This window comes from Heptranchias perlo, chromosome 40, assembly GCF_035084215.1.
Source record: "Heptranchias perlo isolate sHepPer1 chromosome 40, sHepPer1.hap1, whole genome shotgun sequence".
Lineage (NCBI taxonomy): Eukaryota > Metazoa > Chordata > Chondrichthyes > Hexanchiformes > Hexanchidae > Heptranchias > Heptranchias perlo.
The window spans coordinates 2,229,862-2,251,901 of NC_090364.1; the positions used below are offsets into that span (position 1 = coordinate 2,229,862).

The 22,040-nt window shown below is 48.8% G+C and overlaps 1 protein-coding gene across 2 annotated transcripts; it reads left to right on the forward strand.

Moving 5' to 3' along the window:
* Positions 1 to 1,151: 1,151 nt before the first annotated feature.
* On the forward strand, positions 1,152 to 21,964 carry LOC137305480 (GTP-binding protein 1-like). 2 transcript variants are annotated; one of them, XM_067974316.1, is made up of 13 exons: positions 1,152 to 1,574; positions 4,777 to 4,888; positions 5,373 to 5,553; positions 6,237 to 6,585; positions 8,351 to 8,474; positions 9,931 to 10,045; positions 12,951 to 13,095; positions 14,489 to 14,671; positions 15,888 to 16,023; positions 16,626 to 16,804; positions 18,094 to 18,273; positions 18,550 to 18,600; positions 19,434 to 21,964. In XM_067974316.1, the coding sequence occupies exons 1-13, from the start codon at positions 1,281 to 1,283 to the stop codon at positions 19,521 to 19,523; spliced, it is 2,139 nt and encodes a 712-aa protein (XP_067830417.1). In that variant the 5' UTR covers positions 1,152 to 1,280; the 3' UTR covers positions 19,524 to 21,964. The 2 variants fall into 2 exon arrangements, with proteins under 2 accessions (XP_067830417.1, XP_067830418.1); XM_067974317.1 differs by lacking the exon at positions 18,550 to 18,600 and having other exon boundaries at positions 1,153 to 1,574.
* The last annotated feature ends 76 nt before the right edge of the window (positions 21,965 to 22,040 follow it).

Below are 22,040 nucleotides of genomic sequence, written 5' to 3' on the forward strand. Positions count from 1 at the left end.
CCCAAGAACTTTACGCTCTTCTAATTCTTGCCTCTTGTGCGGCCCCGATTTCCATCACCCCACCATTGGCGGCAGTGGCTTCAGCTGCCTGGGCCCTAAGCTCTGGAATTCCCTCCCTAAACCTCTCCGCCTCTCTCCCTCCTCCTTTAAGACGCTCCTTAAAACCTCTCTCTTTGACCAAGACACCTGTCCTAATATCTCCTTTTGTGGCTCGGTGTCAAATTTTTGTCTGATTTACGCTCCTGCGAAGCACCTTGGGATGTTTTTACTACATTAAAGGCGCTATATAAATGCAAGTTGTTGTTGTTGTAATGAATTTCAACAGCATTTCATCAGAAAGAAAAAATCCCCCGGTTGCATTTAAGGAAGATAATTAGTTGATGTAAATAGTCACACAGTTTCATAGTTTATTGTGTTTGTTTTGGCCTTTCTTGCACCAAAGTTGCATCAGGAATGAACACATCGGTGATTGACAGAAGTTATGTCCCGCCTACGCGCTGCACTGATTGCATGACGCGTTTGATTGACGCGGTGCTCCGATCGCCTATTGGTGGATACAAGTGTCGATCATGGGGGCCACGTGTTCACCGGAATCCCTCCGCTCAACCAAACCTTAGTCCACGCTGATAGGTCCGCTTGCTTCAAGCGACCCGCCCATCTGCCATTCCTTCAACTCCTATTCGTCAGACCTCCCGCCCCAGCCCGCCCCCCAAGTCAACCAAGTTTGTCTTCCAGCCCCTCCGCTATAAATTATACGTCTTGTTAAAATATCGTCGCGTGGAAAATGACAACGAAATTTGACTTCGAAGCCGGGAACACGTCGCGATTTAAATCGATAATCTGGCCGGGGATGGCCGGAGGAAAAATGTTTAAAGAGAATTAAAATATAGGAGATCACTGTATTGCCGCTCGAGCGGACCGGAAGTGTGTCTGTGGCGGGCTGTCAGCCGGTCGCGAGCCGGTGTTTGCAAAAACCGGCCCGGGGGGGCCTTGAAACAGCCGCCAGAGGAGTCGACCCCGGGGGGGGGGCTTGAAACAGCTGCCTGAGTAGTCGGGGGAGGGGGGCCTTGAAACAACTGCCTGAGGAACCCGGGGGGGGGGGCTTGAAACAAGCACCTGAGGAGCTGGCCCCGGGGGGGGGGGCTTGAAACAGCCGCCGGAGGGGGGTTCGGAAAGCGGGCCTGGATTTTATATCCGGCGTATTTTTATTCACTTTATAACTCTTAAAGGGGCGAGGAGCGCTCGGAACCCCGCCCCCTCCTCCTGAAAGGCCCCGGATCATGTCGGCGCCGGCGGTGGCGGCCGAGCCCGCTCGAGGTGCCGCCGGCTTTGGGGCCGGTCCAGGGCCGGGAGCCGGGCCTCCGCCCTCTTGCGCCGCCGCGGCGATGAAAGGCGCCGCCAGACGGGGTTCGGGTTCGACTTCGAGCTGCGAGTCGCCGCCGCGCGCTGCCAGCCCGCTGCTGCCTGGGACTGGGCCCGGAGCCGGGGACCTGCCCAGCATCTTCGCCCCGGAGCTGGACGAGGAGGTCGGAGAGAACGTCAACGGCGCGCTGGAGCCGGACCTGGCGTCGAAGGTGAGAGATGGAGGGGGGCGGGAACCGGGCCCTGGGGCTTAAAGGTGAGGGAGTAACGGGGACTAATAATCAGTTTGGGGAGTAGAGGGGCGGGTATTGGGGCTGGTTTGGGGGGCGGGTATCGGGGGATTGTTTGGGGGGCGGGGTATCGGGGGCTGGTTTGGGGGGCGAGGGGCGGGGTATCGGGGGCTGGTTTGGGGGGCGAGGGGCGGGTATCGGGGGCTGGTTTGGGGGGCGAGGGGCGGGTATCGGGGGCTGGTTTGGGGTGAGTTTGGGGAGGGCATCGGGGGCTGGTTTGGGGGGCGAGGGGCATCGGGGGCTGGTTTGGGGGGCGAGGGGCATCGGGGGCTGGTTTGGGGGGCGAGGGGCATCGGGGGCTGGTTTGGGGGGCGAGGGGCATCGGGGGCTGGTTTGGGGGGCGAGGGGCATCGGGGGCTGGTTTGGGGGGCGAGGGGCATCGGGGGCTGGTTTGGGGGGCGAGGGGTGGGCATCGGGGGCTGGTTTGGGGGGCGAGGGGTGGGCATCGGGGGCTGGTTTGGGGTGGGCATCGGGGGCTGGTTTGGGGGGGGCATCGGGGGCTGGTTTGGGGGGGGCATCGGGGGCTGGTTTGGGGGGGCATCGGGGGCTGGTTTGGGGGGGCATCGGGGGCTGGTTTGGGGGGCGAGGGGTGGGCATCGGGGGCTGGTTTGGGGGGCGAGGGGCGGGCATCGGGGGCTGGTTTGGGGGGCGAGGGGCGGGCATCGGGGGCTGGTTTGGGGGGCGAGGGGCGGGCATCGGGGGCTGGTTTGGGGGGCGAGGGGCGGGCATCGGGGGCTGGTTTGGGGGGGCGAGGGGCGGGCATCGGGGGCTGGTTTGGGGGGGCGAGGGGCGGGCATCGGGGGCTGGTTTGGGGGGGCGAGGGGCGGGCATCGGGGGCTGGTTTGGGGGGGCGAGGGGCGGGCATCGGGCGCTGGTTTTTGGGGGGGGGCGAGGGATGGGGTGGGGGTGTTTCCAAATCACTTCATTCAATCTCTTAGAATGGTCCCAAAGTGCTTCCCACACAGGTTGCATAAACTTAGTTTGTATTCCCTTGAATTTAGAAGATTGAGAGGTGATCTGAGCGAAGTGTTTAAAATGTTAAAAGGATTTGATAGTTTCTCCGTATCCACCCAATTTCCTCTGGTGGGAGAATCAAGATCGAGGGAACACAATCTTAAAATTAGAGGGGGAGAAAAAAAGTCAGACTTGCATTTTTATCACGCCTTTCATGAGCTCCGGATGTCCCAAAGCGCTTCACAGCCAATAAAGTATTTTAGAAGTGTAAAAAGAGCCAGGCCATTCAGGAGTGAAATCAGGAAGCACTTTTTCACACAAAGGATAGTGGAAAACTCTTCCCGCAAAAGGCTGTAGATGCTGTGGTTCAATTGAAATTTTCAATACAGAGATTGATTTTTTTGTTGAGCAAGGGTATCCAGGGATATGGATCAATAGCGGGTAAATGGAGTTGAGGTACAGATTAGCCATTAGCTAATTGAATGGCGGAGCAGTCTCGAGGGGCTGAATGGCCTCCTCCTGTCCCTTTGTTCCACACGGTGAGTTACTTTCCTGCGCCCTCCCTGTGCTGTAACTTGGCATTGGCAATTACTGACAGGGTCCGTGGGCTTGGCTTCGGTTTGTAGTGTTAAATGCAGACTGAATCTGGAGTTGTGTCCTGATGACGCTGGAGAGGGACTTCAGTATCACTCCACTTCACTTGGGAGTCCATTCGGACAGTGACGTCCGATTTATATCGTCCACAAACTTAGCGTTGGTGCAAAGAATAAGCTTGCATTTATATACCACCTTTCAGGTCCTCTGGACGTCCCAAAGCGCTTTGCAGCCAATGAGTTACTTCATAAAGTGCCGTTATAGTTGTTTTGTAGGCAAACAGGGCAGCCAGTTTGTGCACAGCAAGGTCCCACAAACAGCAAATGAATGAATGGCCAGTTAACTTTTTTGGTGATGGTTGGCAAAGGCGATCTGCTTTGCATGGACATTAGAGTTGTAGTGTGAATGCATTCTAGGATCTTATTCTGAGTACCCGGCGGGAACCCTGACCTTACAGTTTGGGATGTCAAATGCAGCAATACTCCCAGGTGATTTGTGAGTAGGAAACAGATCTGGTGTCCCAAAGTAAGAGAGAAATGAATTAATAATTTGCTTTTTAAAATGTTTGCAACTGAGTGAAATATATTTAAGACTGGGCTGAAGGATATGGATGAACTGCAGATGGATATTAAAGGTAGGATAGAATTGTATAATCTCGTACTGAATATGGTAGTTGCACTAAAATACTGCAACTGATAGCAGGCGACATGCTGTGTCACCTGTAGTAGCCAGATGGAGGAATTAATACAATGAATGCAATAATTACATTAAAGTGCTTTGGGAGGGGAGACTGGTGATGACAAAAGGTAAAACCACATAATTCGGGACTGAATTCAATTGCAGGAGACGGCTGACATGAAAGGTAAGAGTGAAATTGATAATTAACGTCAGCCTGCAGCTGTAGAGAAAGGGAAAGATCTTGCATTTATAATATTGTGCCTTATCATGTCCCCCTAATGTGTTTCACACACAATGAATTGCTTTGACAGGCAGTCATTGTAATGTACGTAAACAAACTTGATATCCTATCACTGATTAAAGAAGAATCCCAGATTTGAGTGCAGTACTCACTGTAAAAAGGAAAAGACAAGTCAGTGAGTTTGTATTTAACCCTTTGTCAGAAGTGGTGAAGGGTTACACCTGAAATGTTGACCTGTCTTTCCCTGTACAGATGCAGACCAGTTGTGTACTTCCAGGGCTTTTCATTTTTGTCTGTGATTTCCAGCATTTGCAGATTTTGTTTTCTTTTGTCATTGTGAGTTGGTGCATGCAGTTGTGGATCATTTGGATTGTTGGTACATTTAAAATTCCAATTAGCATCTAAAAATGCTTCACTGGAGTGGTTGCCATCAGCTTCATGACTCACTAAGTCACGACGCTTCATAAAACCTGGCACCGAAATACTATTCCACAAGCCGAGTGTGGTCGAAATTGAACGCTCGCATTTTCAAATCCGACCATTGGTGTGAATCCAAATGAATGCTTCATTTTGACTGGTCAAAGTCAGCATAGGATCAGAGTGTCTTCAGGCAGTGCTGAAATCTCTACTAATCTCATTGCTTTTTTTTGTGCTTAGTTTGTGTTGGTGAGCCCGAGTTCAGAGCAGTATGACTACCTGCTGAAGCAGTTGCGAGAACGGATGGACGAGGGTTGTGGGGAGACCATCTATGTAATTGGGCAAGGATCGGGTAAAGTTTAATAGTTTTAACTTTTCTCTCTAGATAAATGTCCAGTTGCCTCTTGCACTTATTTATACCGTCTACTTAAATGTCCTTTACTGGTGACATACTCCATGATGTCTTTGCCCTTTGGGTGAAGAAAGTTCTGCTCTTAGAATCATAGAAAGGTTACAGCACGGAAGGAGGCCATTCGACCCTTTGAGTCTGTGCCGGCTCTATGCAAGAGCAATCCAGCTAGTCCCTCTCCCACTCCCTATCCCTGTAGCCCTACGATTTTTTTTTTCCTTTTTTCCTTCCTACTTTCCTACTCCTAAGCTTTAAATAGTCTCTGCCTGGCATTTGAAAGTTCACCATAGTGGATGGTTTGATTGGATGAACTTTTATCAGTTCCTTCTGTGGTCCTACGTGGTTTGCGGTCTTTCCAGAAAAAATAAACTGGGCAATGAGACGGCTGCAGCCTGCTCCATTTAATCCTCGGTTTTTATTCTTCCAGACGGCAAGAAGTACGGTCTGAATGACGACGATATAGAAGCGTCTGTAGCAACTGTCAAGAGTCTGGCCGAGCAGATCTACTCTGATCTGATCCTTCTGCGAGAGCGTCAGGAGGCGGGAGGGAAAGTGGCCGACTACTTGGTTCGCAAACGAGTAGGGGAGAATGACTTTTTGGAGGTCAGGTAAGGAATAGGAGGTGGGAAAATATAAACAGTAAAAAACTGGAAACACTCAGCACCCGTTGCGGGGGGGGGGGGGGGGAAACGGGAGTGTTATCGGCAATTGTTTTTGTTTTGTTTTGATGGGTTTGTTCCTGTTTCCAGCCCCCTCCTTTCCTGAAGGTGTTGGCTTTCTTGTGGTGGTGTGGTTCAGTTGGTGCAATCACCTTCTAGTACTTTGCCCACTTGGCCAGTCTTTGTGTGTGAGCCTATAGTGTGTGCTTCAGTAGGCTCAGTCACAGAGGGCATGAGAGCGCTGCTCAGTCCTGCCCAGCCTAACGCCCTGTGATCCCCGCTGAAGAGTGAGGTAACATTGAGGATCGGCTGTCTATCTTTTTTTAAACCCCCTCCCACTTCCTCTCTCTTGGGCACTGATGCCAATTATGGCACCTTCAGTGCTGCCTTGGCTACAATCAGCTAACTGAGAACCAAATGGAACCCGAAACTGGGATCCATTTGTCTCTGTCTTGTGTTGCAATGAATTTGTTGAGAATTGAAACGAATTAGCAGTGTGCAAATTCCCTTTAGAGGCAGAAATGGGTGGGGGACAGTGAATGCTGCCCACCCAACACACTCTTCATTTCAGCTAATCTTGTAGTTTGCAGTCCTTGGAGTTAGTTTCCTCTTCCCTTTCTCCCCCACTCCAGGGTGGCAGTGGTCGGTAACGTAGATGCTGGTAAGAGCACGTTGTTGGGCGTCCTGACGCACGGTGAACTTGACAACGGACGAGGATTTGCCCGGCAGAAACTTTTCCGTCACAAGCATGAGGTTGAATCTGGGCGGACGAGCAGTGTTGGCAATGACATCCTGGGCTTTGACAGCACCGGGGATGTTGTGAACAAACCAGACAGCCACGGCGGTGGGCTGGATTGGACCAAAATCTGTGAGAAATCTACTAAAGTCATCACCTTCATTGACCTGGCAGGACATGAGAAATACCTGAAGACAACAGTGTTTGGAATGACTGGGCACCTGCCAGACTTCTGCATGTTGATGGTGAGAGTAAAAAGAAAGAACTTGCATTTATACAGTGCCTTTCACAACCTCAGGATGTCCCAAAGTGCTTTGCAGCCAATGAAATACTTTTTTGAAGTGCAGTCACTGTTGTAATGTAGGAAACGTGGCAGCCAATTTGAGCACAGCAAGATCCCACAAACAGCAATGTGAGAATGACCAGATAATCTGTTTTTAATGTTGGTTGAGGGATAAATATTGGCCCAGCACACTAGGGAGAACTCCCCTACTCTTACTGGAAATAGTGCCGTGGGATCTTTTACGTCTACCTCTTATCCAAGAGACGGCACCTCCGACAGTGCAGCACTCCCTCAGTGCTGCCTGGGTTATGTGCTTAAGTCTCCGGAGTGGGATTTGAGCCCACGACATTCTGACTGAGGCAAGATTGCTACCCACTGAGCCATGGCTGACATTGTAAATGCCCAAAGGAGCCTCACTTGTTGTGGACTCCATCCTTTTTGTGGTAGTTTTCTCCTCTTTTGATGTCCTTTCCTTCCCACCCGATGGTACTGACTGATGCTGAAGTGCAGCTGCATGTGAGTCTGCCAACCTGCCCAAGTGGTCACTCAGTATGTTGAAACCCAGATAGTGGGTGTTGGCCTGGTACTGAAATGTGAGCAGACAGCATTCCATCTCTGCTTGATCCTGTCCACAGGTGCACTTTTCAACAGGACTCACAAGTAGCTATCGAGATTGGACACCCTTGCTGATTTCCAGCCCACACTCTCTCTCCAGACCAGGGTGTGAGTTACAGACCCCAGCTACTGCTGCGGCTGAAATCAGCTTTTAATGAGGCCTGAAAAGGTTTGCTGTTCTACTGTGTGTAATGTTTATACTGTGGAAAAGATTCTGCCAGCAGGTGTGCAGCCAGAGGCACTGTATTGTGTAAACAAGCGGTCAAATATGTGTATGGACTTTCACAACACCTGATCGGGTGAGGTTTCAATGGTGAGGCACTATTGGCCAGTGTAGGCTAGAACCCTGTCTATAACCATTGATGGAGATGGTACTCTGCTGCACGTAATGAAGAGCAAACCCGACAGGGCTGTGCCTCAGTACCAGCTCGTGTATGCAGCAAGGTGGGGCCCGACGTTCACACGCTTTAGAAACGAGCGCAAATAATATTTTCTCCCCTTTCGCCAAACCCAAATAGATTCTTGCAAACGTGCCACAAGTTTTGAGTCAGGTCTGATGTTAAAACCTGCTACCATAGACAGTACTACCCAGTGACTGGTCAATGCTGGGCGCTGGTTAAGTAACCTAGCCGCCTCCAGAAAGTGCTGACTGCTTCCCTCGGGTGGGGAGCGGGACTCTCGATGGAGGGAACGCCACTGAAGGCGGACGAGCTAATCCTTGAATTAGCCGACGGCCTGCAAGCCATGACCAAGCCACAGTACAGCACAGGTCAATGAAAGAGCAGCTGCAGATGGTCCGAAGCACAACACCAGGGAACGAGCCCCTGCTTCAGGTGTGGGGGACTGTCATAGGAGCTCCGACAATGGTCGACCGATGACCTCAAAAGGAAGAACTTGCATTTCTATGGTGCCTTTCACGACCTTGGGGCGCCCCAAAGGGCTTTACAGCCAATGAGGTACTTTTTGAAGTGTAGTCACTATCGTAATGTAGCACATGATGACGATTTGTACAAAAGGGAGTGTGGCTTTGTCTTTTTAAGTCCTGCTGCTCTGTCAGCGGGCTATGACTGCCTTTTATTCCATTCTGATCAGATGAACTTTGTTTTCAAAAGGTCGGTAGTAATGCTGGAATTGTGGGGATGACCAAAGAGCATCTGGGACTCGCACTGGCCCTTAACGTTCCTGTGTTTGTTGTGGTGACAAAAATAGACATGTGTCCAGCTAACATCTTGCAGGGTAAGAGGGGAATCATTAAATTGCCATTTGATTTCATTTGTAAACACGAGGGTCCCATTTGCGGTCACCCATGACCATCTGCGTCAGGTGTACCCAGGTATGAGGCTTCAGTTGTGTGTACATTAACATGCAGCCAGTGTACATTGGCAGAGCAGAGGGGTTGTTGCATCCAGATACCCTTCCTCTCCGTGTCTGCTTCACAAGGATGTGCGCCCGCATCAGTACAGGGCAACCTGAAATGCATTAACTTCACCTAGTGTCATGTCTGGGAATGGCTTGAACTTGCTGCAGTTGTGGTCGATGCAAGGGCAAGACCTTGAAATTGGATTGGCATTAAAGGGGTGTTTTGTTTTAACGTCCTATCCTTTCTATGGGAAGTGCCTCTACCTGTGACCTTGACTGTGAATTGCGTGTGAAACTGCTTCACTGTCCCCCCAATGTGTTAGAGCTGAGAACAGAATCACTGCAAAAATACTGTGTTCATTGTTGCATTTCTGTACCTGTAACATAAATGGGTTTGGGGTCTTGTTTACTGGGTATGTTCTGTGGGCTGGCAGTAGGGAAATCTCTTACAGTACTGCTTTAAAACAGTTAATTCAGTGTTGTCCAGTAGAATTCGCTGACCAGCCACAGGTGAGGCTATGGCCAGCGTTTTAGCCACATGCACTAATTTTAGTAGAAAACTCCTCTCGCACAACACATGTAAATGTACTTTGTGTATATTTACTGAACAAACATCTACCACCAGTCAGTAACCAAGGAAGTAAAGCACTCACAGCAATCATAAATCACTTGTACACTCTGCTGTTTGTCTTGCCAACAAACTCACAAAAAGGTTAAGTACACATTCATCCACCGTGCGAATCTGAGTATTGAGATCCCATGCCCACCGACGGTGTCTAGTACCCGGTTTTTATTTAGTAATCAAATTAAATTCACCACACCTGGATTCTCAATGGGCCTCGTGGCTAGTGGCAAATGTATTGGAACAAAATCGTCCAATTGCCATCAACTCTTGTTAATTACTCAAAAGAAATGTTTAAATATTGCTTTGTAGAGGCCTTTTTGATGAAAGTTTTCATTAACTTACTTAATAACTACTTCTATTTATATAGCACCTTTTTTAGCATGAAGAATGTCCCAAAGTGCTGCACATGTGGATGCAAAGAAAACAGTGAGCCAGGGTGGGGTGGGTGGAAGGGGGTTGGGAGGGTCTGGCCTAAAGCTTGGTCGAAGAGAACGTTTCTTAGGACGGGAGGTAGAGAGGGGAGGTCCTGAGAGTAGGACCCCAGCGGCTTATGGCTGTAGGACACGGGGTGAGGATTGCACCAGGTCAGAGCCCTCGAGGGGTATGGATCCCCGAGAGTAGGAGGGTCCTGAAGCGCTCTAATTTGTTGCTGCTGATGATGGTACTGTATACTACTGTTTGGTTTAGTTCTCTCTCTTTATTAAACAGAAACACTGAAGTTACTGCAGAGGCTGCTGAAGTCTCCGGGCTGCAGGAAGATCCCAGTCCTGGTTCAGAACAAGGACAATGTGATTGTTACGGCATCAAACTTCAGCTCTGAAAGGTAACGGCTTCACGGTCAGCCGACCGGGGCGGTGCTTTGAATTTTTCCCCTTGTATTTTTTTTGCCCTCTTCTAAAAGCGTTGACTCTTGCCTGTGCACAGTTCCGTAGGTGTCTGCTATTCCCCCTGTGAGCTTGGGCAATGAGCATCGGCGGGCTGCTCAACTGGAATGGGCATCACCGCCAAGGCCGATGGACCAACACGTGTATTTCGGGGGGGAGGGGGGTTCACTGGGTAGCATTTTGTTGTAATATTTTCCACCTCCCTTCCAGTAGTTGGGGGCAACGTCCCTGCTGCCGTTCTGATCGTGATCTGTTAGCTCAGCACGGACCAGACATTCTATTGTGTGTGGCTCAGTTGCTCACTCTGTTTATTCAGTGAACCGTTGGCAGAGGGAGGAGCATTGATGTAACATTAGTTGCTGTTACAGGCCAACCATAATTTTTTAAAAGTAGAATAACACATTTCTATTTACTCCCCTCCCCAAAATATATTTTAAAATGGATTATTTATTTGGAATATATGCCAGTGTGCATGAAAAAACATGAATCCTTCTTCCACCCTGAATACTTTGTGCTCCCAGTGAAGCAGCTTTTCCAGTCCTAATATTGGAACATAATAGAGGTTGGTGTGTGGCCGGCGGTAGTGGGGGGGCGTTAGTTAATTCGGTCTACTCGTGTGTCTTGGTTAACGACGATCTCCTGGAGCTTGCTTTAGAAGGTCGAGGGGGAATTTCCCATGAGTCTTCCTGAAATTGGCCGCTGGTTACTTTGCTCTTTGGCCTCCTCCTGGATGAAGTCAGTTCAGCCCCTCGAACCCGTTCCGCCATTCAGTCAGGTCATGGCTGATATGTATCCATCTTAACTCAGTTGGTTCCCTAACCCTTAATATCCTTGCCTGACAAAAATCTATCAATCTCAGTTTTGAAATTTTCAATTGACCCCCAGCCTCAACGGCTTTTTGGGGGAGAGAGTTCCAGATTTCCACTGCCCTTTGTGTGAAGAAGTGCTTCCTGACATCACCCCTGAACGGCCTAGCTCCAATTTTAAGGTTATATCCCCTTGTTCTGGACTCCCCCCACCAGAGGAAATAGTTTCTCTCAATCTACCCTATCAACTCCTTTTAATCATCTCAAACACCTCCATTAGATCACTGCTTAATCTTCTATACTCCAGGGCACAGTGGTTGAAGTGGGCGGTGACTGAGATGGCACAGCCTAACTGGTAGGATGGCTGTGGATGGGCCTGATGGTCTTTTCTAGCCCCCGTTTCTTTGTGTATACGGTTCTCCTTTCACTGCATCCCTGCGATCCTGGATGTCGAATCCGTGCTGAGTCTGCCTGGTGGCATTTGATGCTGAAGCTCAACGGAAAATATTTATTTGGCGGCAGTTACCTTTCATACTGTGAGACATGAAGCTTTAGGAATTTGAATAGTATGGGGACACCGGAGGAGTGTTTAACACTGCTATCTTGTTGGCACTAATTTTTTTTTTATTCGTTCACGGGATGTGGGCGTCGCTGGCAAGGCCGGCATTTATTGCCCATCCCTAATTGCCCTCGAGAAGGTGGTGGTGAGCCGCCGCCTTGAACCGCTGCAGTCCATGTGGTGACGGTTCTCCCACAGTGCTGTTAGGAAGGGAGTTCCAGGATTTTGACCCAGCGACAATGAAGGAACGGCGATATATTTCCAAGTCGGGATGGTGTGTGACTTGGAGGGGAACGTGCAGGTGGTGTTGTTCCCATGCGCCTACTGCCCTTGTCCTTCTAGGTGGTAGAGGTCGCGGGTTTGGGAGGTGCTGTCGAAGAAGCCTTGGCGAGTTGCTGCAGTGCATCCTGTGGATGGTGCACACTGCAGCCACAGTGCGCCGGTGGTGAAGGGAATGAATGTTTAGGGTGGTGGATGGGGTGCCAATCAAGCGGGCTGCTTTATCTTGGTTAGTGTCGAGCTTCTTGAGTGTTGTTGGAGCTGCACTCATCCAGGCAAGTGGAGAGTATTCCATCACACTCCTGACTTGTGCCTTGTAGATGGTGGAAAGGCTTTGGGGAGTCAGGAGGTGAGTCACTCGCCGCAGAATACCCAGCCTCTGACCTGCTCTCGTAGCCACAGTATTTATATGGCTGGTCCAGTTAAGTTTGTGGTCAATGGTGACCCCCAGGATGTTGATGGTGGGGGATTCGGCGATGGTAATGCCGTTGAATGTCAAGGGGAGGTGGTTAGACTCTCTCTTGTTGGAGATGGTCATTGCCTGGCACTTATCTGGCGCGAATGTTACTTGCCACTTATCAGCCCAAGCCTGGATGTTGTCCAGGTCTTGCTGCATGCAGGCTCGGACTGCTTCATTATCTGAGGGGTTGCGAATGGAACTGAACACTGTGCAGTCATCAGCGAACATCCCCATTTCTGACCTTATGATGGAGGGAAGGTCATTGATGAAGCAGCTGAAGATGGTTGGGCCTAGGACACTGCCCTGAGGAACTCCTGCAGCAATGCCCTGGGGCTGAGATGATTGGCCTCCAACAACCACTACCATCTTCCTTTGTGCTAGGTATGACTCCAGCCACTGGAGAGTTTTCCCCCTGATTCCCATTGACTTCAATTTTACTAGGGCTCCTTGGTGCCACACTCTGTCAAATGCTGCCTTGATGTCAAGGGCAGTCACTCTAAAGCCTCCTAACCTGATCTGTACAGCAATCACTTTGCACGCAACAGAGGAAGTGTGCAAAGTGATTGCTGTACAGATCAGGTTAGGAGGCTTTAGCTGCCCTGACTGATCAAATGATCACCTTCACCTGTCCCTGGTGTTCGTTCTAGACGTGCTCGGACTGTGATTTGTGAACCCTTAATTTCTCTCGCACCTGTTCCTTCTCTCCCTGTGATCGACCCAACCCCTTTCCTTTCCCTCAGGATGTGTCCAATCTTCCAGATCTCCAATGTGACTGGGGAGAACCTGGAACTGCTGAAGATGTTCCTGAACCTGTTGTCACCGCGGACAAGTTTTAGGGAGGATGAACCGGCAGAGTTTCAGATTGACGACACTTACTCCGTCCCGGTAAGGCTGTTGTATACGGGGTGGGCACTAGAAAATGTCCGCTGTACTAATCCAAGTATTAAGCTGGCAGAGCAGAATTTCCTGGCAGCCCTCTAGTACATCAACAACAGCTTGCATTAATATAGCGCATTTAACATAATAAAAGTCCCAACGTGCTCAACAGGAGCGATTATCAAACATAAACTCACACCGAGCCACATGAGATACTGGGACAGCTGACCAAAAGCTTGGTCAAAGAGAGAGGTTTTAAGGAGTGTCTTTAAAGGAGGTAGAGAAGCAGAGGGGTTTAGGGAGGGAATTCCAGAGCTTAGGGCCTAGACGGCTGAAGGCACGGCCGCCAATGGTGCATCACCTAAACAGTCATTGTTCATGAGCCTGAAGGCTGAGTGTTGGGTCAGCACAGCTTAGCACCCCGTGTATGCTTTCCAACAGGGGTCACTGGATAGTGATCAGGAGCTGGAGCCCTTTCCTGACCTAGTGACATTGAAGTGAATTGCAGCTCACCGACTGCTGTCTTGGCCTTCTCCACAGTCCAGGGACTGAGCTGGGACTCTCTGACCTGTTGGCTTAGTGCCAGCTGATCAGTACGATGGCCCCAGTCTTGAAGTGAGCGTTGCCTGGTTGTGTGGAAGGCGCATTAATGTGCTGGATAAACTGATTGGGGGAGGGGGGGGGGGTTGCGGTTTGGTGAGTGACTTGATCGCTGTTTGGTAAACAAATTCTAATTAATTCACTCGGTGTCAGCCGTAGCTCAGTGCACAGCGCGCGCTCTCTCTCTGAGTCAGAAGGTCGTGGGTCTGAGCCCCACTCCAGAGACTTGAGCACATAATCCAGGCTGACACTCTCAGTGCAGTACCGAGGGAATGCTGCACTGCTGGAGGTGCCGTCTTTCGGATGAGACGTTAAACCGAGGTCCCATTCCCTGCTTGAGTGGATGTAAAAGACACCACGGCCACTATTCGAAGAGCAGGGAGTTCGAGTCTCCCGGTCGATCTCAACCAGCACTACCAAAAAAGAGTAACTGATCATTTCACTCGCTGCTGTTTGTGGGACCTTGCTGTGCACAAATTACTGCGTTTTCATACATTGCAACAGTTATTACATTTCAAAAGTGCTTCATTGGCTTTGCAACATCATAAGAACGTAGTAAGTGCTATATAAATGCAAGTTCATTCTCTTCGTGCCCAAACATTGGTTTTACGTCTCATCCAAAGGGCGGATAAAACAAACAAAGTACCAATGAAAATGGACAGAAATAGTACTTGGTTGTGGATGAAAGAATGAATATGCGTCTTCTCTGTCCAGGTTTACCTGATGCCTAACGTTTAATTCTAATTCTCTTTCTCCTTTTCCCCCCCCCCCCCCCCCCCCCCCCATATGATTCTCTTTCTAGGGCGTTGGAACAGTGGTATCTGGTACAACACTAAGAGGTCTGATCCGATTGAACGACATATTACTGCTCGGACCCGACCCACTGGGAAACTTTATGCCCATCGCAGTTAAGTCGATACACAGGAAACGAATGCCGGTACGGGAAGTGCGAGGCGGTCAAACTGCGTCCTTCGCTCTGAAGAAGGTACAAAACGCGCACTTTTCAGAGTTATACCGGGGCCTTTCAAACTTTCTCTCATTATTCTGTTCATATAAGCATAGAATCCTAACGTCCATTTATTTCATTGTATATAGTTCCTGATCCATGTACAAGCAGCACTCTACAGCCCCTTCAATTACATAGAGTTGCATAGAATGTACAGGCCATTCAGCCTAACAAGACCATGCTGGTGTTTATGCTCCATACGAGCCTCCTCCCACCCCTCTTCATCTAACCCTGTCAGTATATCCTTCTATTCCTTTCTCCCTCATTTGTTTATCCAGCTTCCCCTAAAATGCTATTCGCCTCAACTACTCCTTGTGGGAGCGAGTTCCACATTCTCACCACTCTCTGGGTAAAGAAGTTTCTCCTGAATTCCCTATTGGATTTATTAGTGATTATCTTATATTTATGGCCCCTAATTTTGGTCTCCCCCACAAGTGGAAACATTTTCTTTACGTCTACCCTTTCACAATCTTAAAGACCTCTGTCAGGTCACCCCTCAGCTTTCTCTTTTCTAGAGAAAAGAGCCCCAGCCTGTTCAGCCTTTTCTGATCGTTATAAACTCACAGTTCTGGTCTGGCTCTTGTGAATCAGTGGGTAATCGCATTGATCATTGTGGTTCAATCCCAGCTCCTCGCTGTTGGCCTCATTGTGTCAGGGATGGGAAGGGAACAGTCAGCCAGGGTTCCCACTCCTGGTATTATTTCACAGGAGATGTCTCCATGTAACACCTCGAAGAGACGATTCTCCAAAGAGAAAACATGGGGTGAGGGGATGAAAATTCATCCAATCCAGACAGGCCCCTAATCTGAAATATGTTGGGGCCTGGACTGAGGGTCAACACACAGGGGGATATTAGAAATGTTTTCAGTTATTAGAACATGGGATGTTTAACCCAAGTGGCTAATGAGGCAGAATCCATGACTTAAAAGGGAATTGGATAAGGATTTGAAAAAGAGAAATATAAAAGGGGCAGGAGATGGTCGTCTCCTGTGCTGTAAATTGTACGATCTGATGAGTTCTCGATTTTTCTCCGAACCCAAAATCCACCTGCCTAATTCCTGCTGAGTCAGCCCAGATAATTCATACTTGTATTTTAAGAAGTATTAAAACAATTGCACTTTGTTTTAACAAAATGGCACCGTTTGCGCTGTTGCTCAGTATCTAACTTTCTCTCTTGCCCCTCCCACCCCCCCAGATTAAGCGTTCGTCCATCCGAAAGGGAATGGTGATGGTATGTCCGAAACTGAATCCTCAGGCGTCCTGGGAATTCGAGGGAGAGATCTTGGTGCTGCACCATCCGACCACCATCAGCCCTCGCTACCAGGCCATGGGTAAGCAAACTGCAGCAACGCCACCTCTCTCGAGTGAATCTTTTACATCGCATATCTGACTCGTACACGCAGCTAAGTTTCAAGTGGCTTGGGAGGGAGGTAATTTGCCAGTGCTAGAGCTCTTGTGGGTTTGAGCCCCTAATCCAGGCTTGCACTCCCAATGCCAGTGTTGAGGGAGTGCTGCGCTGTCGGAGGTGCCGTCTTTCGGATGAGATGTTAAACTGAGGCTCCGTCTGCCCTCTGGACGTAAAAGATCCCACGGCCACTATTGGAAGAAGAGCAGTGGAGTTCTACCCGGTGTCCTAGGCCAATATTTATTCCTCAACCAAAATCACTGAAAAAACAGACTTATCTTGTCATTATCACATTACTGTTTGTGGGATCTTGCTGTGTGCAAATTGGCTGCCGCATTTCCCTACATTACAATAGTGACTACACTTCAGAAGTACTTTGTTGGCTGTGACGTCCTGAGGTTGTGTACGGCGATATATAAATGCAAGTTCTTTCTATAATGAATCCCTCCTCCTCTATCCTAACTAGTCATCAGTTCTCTTGCATGTATTTTTTGTCCAGTTGCTAATGTAACTCCTTTCCTCCCACAGTGCACTGTGGTAGCATCCGACAGACAGCCACCATTCTGTCCATGAGCAAGGACTGCCTGCGGACGGGGGACAAAGCCACCGTTCACTTCCGCTTCATCAAAACCCCCGAGTACCTGCACGCCGATCAGCGCCTTGTCTTCCGAGAGGGTCGGACCAAAGCCGTGGGGACAATAACCAAGGTAAAGGCGGGTGGGGGGGCGTGCTGGTCCACAGCCCGATCGAACTGGCATCTGTGGCTCTTCACCTGGAGCGACTCAGGCTTCAGGACCAGGGCGCGAGTACCTCTTGTCCTCGTGGACTGCTTTGGTGCAAACCAGAGTCTGGTGGGCCACACACTGTCTGAATGAAAACTCCCATTAATTCACTCGAGCTGACTCCAGTATTCTGATTATTGGATTGATTCACTAGTCAGGCAACCAACCGCACTTGGAAACCGGCCTTTCCAAACCTCCGACATGGGAGTCCTGTTTCACGAGCACCTCCGGCCCTTCTAATGAAGTGGTTCGAGGACCCCCCCCCAAACAGCATTGCAGTCCCAGGAACAGGTGGAGGCCATTTAGCTCCTGGAGCCTGTTCCACCGTTCAGTCTGATCATGGCTGATCGGTACCTCAACTCCATTCACCCGTCTTTGCTCCACATCCCTCGATACCCTTACCCAACAAAAATCTATCTATCTCTGATCCAAATGACCCCCAGCATCCACAGCCTTTTGGGGGAGAGAGTTCCAGATTTCCATCCCCTTTGTGTGGAAAAAGTGCATCCTGATTTCACCCCTGAACGGCCAGGCTCTAATTTTAAGATTGTGTCCCCCTCGTTCTTGATTTCCCCACCAGAGGAAATAGTTTCTCCGTATCTACCCTATCGAATCCCTTTAACTTTATAAACACCTCGATTACATCACCCCTCAATCTTCTAAACTCAAGGGAATACAAGGCAAGTTTAGGCAACCTGTCCTCATAACCCTCTAAACCCCGGTATCAGTCAAGCCCGATCCCGTCCTGACAGATCCTGTCCTGACAGGGCACTGCACACATTGTCTAGTGGGCTATAAGGGGTGTGGGGGTTGTGCTCACTGCTTTGTCGCAACGCAGGAGCACTGAGGTCTGTGTGAATTGGTGCTACACCAGGCGGGGCATTAAATTACACCTTTCCAACCATCAAATGTTTTGTTTTTGTCAGCATTTTGTTATTTTAATACCTTACATTTTAGCATCTGAATAGTTTAGTCATTCGTTGAGTGATCTGATCATGAGCTGATAGAGGATCAGAAAGGGGTGCAGTTGGTGCCTGGCCATTTGGGTGGGGCTGTGTTGGGCTGCTGCTAAACACAGTGTGGATTTTGCAGAGCAACGCAGGCTGTGTGTTGGGGAACGGGAAGTTGAATCAGTGCAGCTACTGGGAAATGTTCTCCCGACCAAACGGCGTTGGTTGTAGCCGTTCACTCAGGTTTTTTCTTTTTCAACCCAGCTAATCCAGACCACGAATACATCGCCTTCTAACACGAAACCGCTCCAGCTGAAGATGCAGTCAACGAAGAAGGGTGCCCTGGTGAAGAGGGAGGAGGTGCCAGCAGCAACTGGCTCTGTGCCCGAGGAGGATCCATCTTTGGGACAGACGGCAGCCCTGCACACCTTGACCCAAACGCAGGTAGGCCGTTGCAGCAGATCAAGTGTTGGTGTCCCTTTTAGAGCTGTGCCGCGATGCATTACTGTAATAATAGTACACCTGACGCTGATGGTTGTGACCTGCTACACTCCCGTCCACCATATAAAGCCTGGGAGGAAGTGTCAACACTGGACATTTCCAACTTTTTGTTGGTGGTGTTTGCAGATTTTGATCTCCCGGTGTTTGTTTGGGAATCTGAGGTGTCTTGTCTGCTCACTCTGTCTTTGTCTCTGCTTTCTCTTGCTGCACGGTTCTCAGATGCCTTCAGAGGAGGATAAACAGAACAGAGATGTTAATAAGGAAAACAAGGTAGAAGAATGGATTCACTTGTGTTTTATTAGGTCCATGGTTTGGTAATATTAGTGAACAGCCATCGTCACCCTGGAGGGTGGTTTGCTCATAAGTCTGTACCGGCACATTTCTAATGGATGAGATTTAATCTATTGAGTGACTGATCTGTACAGTGGGGAGAGGGTAGTGTCCCAGGATTGATCCCAGTCTGTGCCGAGTTAAATGTTCTGAGTCGGAAGAGCAGGTCCCATCCTGTAACTGGCCCCAGCGCCCCTGTGAAAGGGAGCAGATAAACCAGCCAGGCATCCTGTTCCCAATCACTCTCCAGAGCACGTGTGGCTGTCGGCCGAGATTTAGAATATCCTGCCGGTGCTCACTGTAATGGGAAGGGACCGGAGAATGACTGGGGCTGGACGCCAGCAAGGAGGCAGTGACTTTGGGAGGGGAGAAAAGAACCAGAAGTGAATTAACTTGGTTACTGTTATTTATTACGTGTGGGGAAGCTTGTTGTGTTTTGAATGGGTTTGCTGTGGGTAGTGTCTCTCTGAGCCTGGTCATGCACCAAGAACAAGAGACCCTCGATCATGGTGATGATTCACATCCCCTCTGCCCCTCACAGGAGCGTGTCCACAATAGTGTAATGTGATCCTTCAGCAGGAGGCGAATCACAGGCCCTGCCGCATTGCTAGGAATGTCACCTAGACACTGCAATGGACTAAATACTCGGGGCAGGAGGATGTACGTTGCTGGTATCGGTACCCACCTGTTGCCCTTAACCCTGCTGGTAGAACTAATGTCATAAGAATTCCTGGTGTTTTAACCTGTTTTTTTTTCCTCTGGTTTCCTACCAGCCCAAGGGTGGTGGAGGGAGAAGGCGAGGAGGGCAAAGGCACAAGGTGAAATCGCAGGGAGCAGCCGTGACTCCAGCTAGTGGCTGCTAGACACATGGCACGACTTCAGCAAACAACTCCGCAAGGCAAGGAGACCCCTTTCTCCCCCTCCCTCCCTCCCCCAGTGAAATACTAAAGAATTATGGAAGTGTCCAGAGCCAATCAGGAAGTTACAGGACATTGTTCTGTTTTTTTAAAAAATTTTTTTGGAATGGATTTTACATTTTAAACCATTTGAACATGCTTGATACATTTCATGTCTGTTCTTAATGTGTCTCTTTGAATTTTGTGCATGTATGTAGTTTTTTTATATAAAAATGTTAAGAATCGTAACTTTGCTCCACTTGAGCTGGAAAGTATGTGATCGGAACACACCCAGGTTGTTTTTACTCAGTATTTTAAAATTTACACACCTTGCAGAGTTGTCTATTAATCTGACCGAGACTGCCCTTCAGTTCATTTGATCTCTCTCCGTTCAGTTAGCTGTGACTGAATTATTTATAAATGATGCTTCTCCGTGTTCTGGTGCCTGTTACTAGGTCGGTTTTATTGTACAACTTTCCAATGAGGCTGACATACCCCGGCTTACTTTGTAGTGACTCGACAGACCCCTGTAATTGGTGCTGTATTGAGGGCCATCTTAATGTCATGATATTCCATCCTGTGGGAGAGAAAGAGTCTCTTTGTTTTAGAAAATCTTAAATGGCAAATCAAAATTGGTGTTTGGGATATTATAGCCACGGTGTTGCCAACAGGAAGATTAGACATATCCCTCAGTCCTACACCTTCCCCTCTGTTTCTCAACACTGTGCAGTCTCTTCTCACTAAAACACGAGAGAGTAAACCTGGTTATTGGGAACACCAATCAGTAAGGCAGGTCTACCCTTCGGTGCTCTAGGATGGGTTCCCTACTCTTCCTGATGTTTGTCCTGATGAGCTGCTGTTATTTGAGCTCATTTGGAAATGAGAGTACAGGTATGAAAAAGTGAAACGAGTGCAAATCCACTCGATTCAATGGCTTATTTTTGCACCCCTCTCAATTTAATTGACCTTTTTGGCGATTGGAAGAGTTGATGTGCAGGAGAACCTTGTTTAGGAGCGCACATGCTTAACCAGGTCACAGTCCTGGGGACCATGGAACTGAGTGTTCTATTGATGGGATGCAGACCTATTGTTGAATGGTTCTCCCTCTGACTCCTGTATACATGGCTGGTTCATGGCTTGGTGCAGATTGCAGAGGAGACCGGGGACAATGGCTCACCCATTTAAGCTTGAAATACAGAACACCTCACCTGCCTCTAACATCGATGACTGGGAAATCCACATCCAGTTGTAGCCTGCACAGAAATCCTCACCAGTGAGCTTTCTCCCATTTAAGCTGCAGGCAACAAAACTTTTTTTTAAATTGAGACATTTTGTGCAGCCCTGGATGTCTGGAGAACCTGGGGGTGAGAGCATAGTTTGAGTACCAATTATTCAGGGAACGGTGTGGGGCAGAGAGGTGTTAGTAAGGGCCTCTTACCTTGGTTAGCCGTTGTAACCTGGCACATGTAAAGAATACTAGAAAGACAATGGAACTGTTTGTATTCTCCCTGCAATGTGTGTGTTGGGGATTAGAATGTATAGATGCCTATACCCAGTACTGTGAAAGGTGCTAATGCCTGGAACACTGACACTATTTTCAAAGTGCTCTCTTGTGCCAAGACTTTTTTTTCCCCATGTGTAAAATATTTCTTAATCAGTGGCTGTTTCAACCCTTCACCCACAGTATGAATTAAATTGCACTCAGGCTGACAGTGCACTCATTCCCTCAGTCTTATGCTGTCTTAATCTTGTACTGTTAGAATATTCCATCCTGTCACTAGATGTCAGTCATGTACTCTGCCAACATGCAGCAAGGTATAAAAATGATACTGTTTTTTGGGGGCTTTTTTTTAATTTAAGATGAGTGATGCTGACATGGTCACATTTATGGCCCATCCCTAGTTGCTGTGAGAAGGTGATGGGCCTTCAGTTTGACCAGCTGTAGTCCTGTTGATGGTACTCCAGTGATCTGATGCTACTGCCTTTGTAGGGTATTTTTCTCTTGCTTTATTTCTTGACATAAAGGGAAATAAAGCATCAGTTTGAGCAATATTCTGCCTTTACTTAGCTGATCTGTTTGTCAACTTAATTCTACAAGAGGCTGGAATCCACAGTAGAAGGACCCCGTGCAGTGAATTTCTTGTATCACAATCCAGCAGTAAAGGTAGCAGAGTCAAAGAGAGTTTGAAGTGTTCTTCCACTTGATTTTAATTTTGGGTTACCCGTTTTAAGCAGCACTGGTGGTGGTTCAAAGAAAAGGACAGTAGTGGGGAAGACAGGGACACAACTTGGTTTCGCTAACTCGGAGACTGATCCTAACTGCCTGCAGTAATTTCAAATCCCAGAGGCTCAAACAGCCCCAACCAGGGACAACGTGCTGTGTTCATTAATAAAATGGTTCAATTTAATTGAGCTGTGGCTTAGTTTGGTCTAATGAGAATTTGATTCTGAAATGTTTGAACTTAGCATTAAGTGGAGTGTTGT

What these genes read in the sequence shown, in the direction of transcription:
- LOC137305480 (XM_067974316.1), top strand. Translation starts at nt 1,281, where the DNA reads ATGTCGGCGCCGGCGGTGGCGGCCGAGCCCGCTCGAGGTGCCGCCGGC. An exon ending in CGTCCTTCGCTCTGAAGAAG is followed by an intron (nt 14,672 to 15,887) that starts GTACAAAACGCG and finishes CCACCCCCCCAG; the next exon opens with ATTAAGCGTTCGTCCATCCG. An exon ending in CCCTCGCTACCAGGCCATGG is followed by an intron (nt 16,024 to 16,625) that starts GTAAGCAAACTG and finishes TTCCTCCCACAG; the next exon opens with TGCACTGTGGTAGCATCCGA.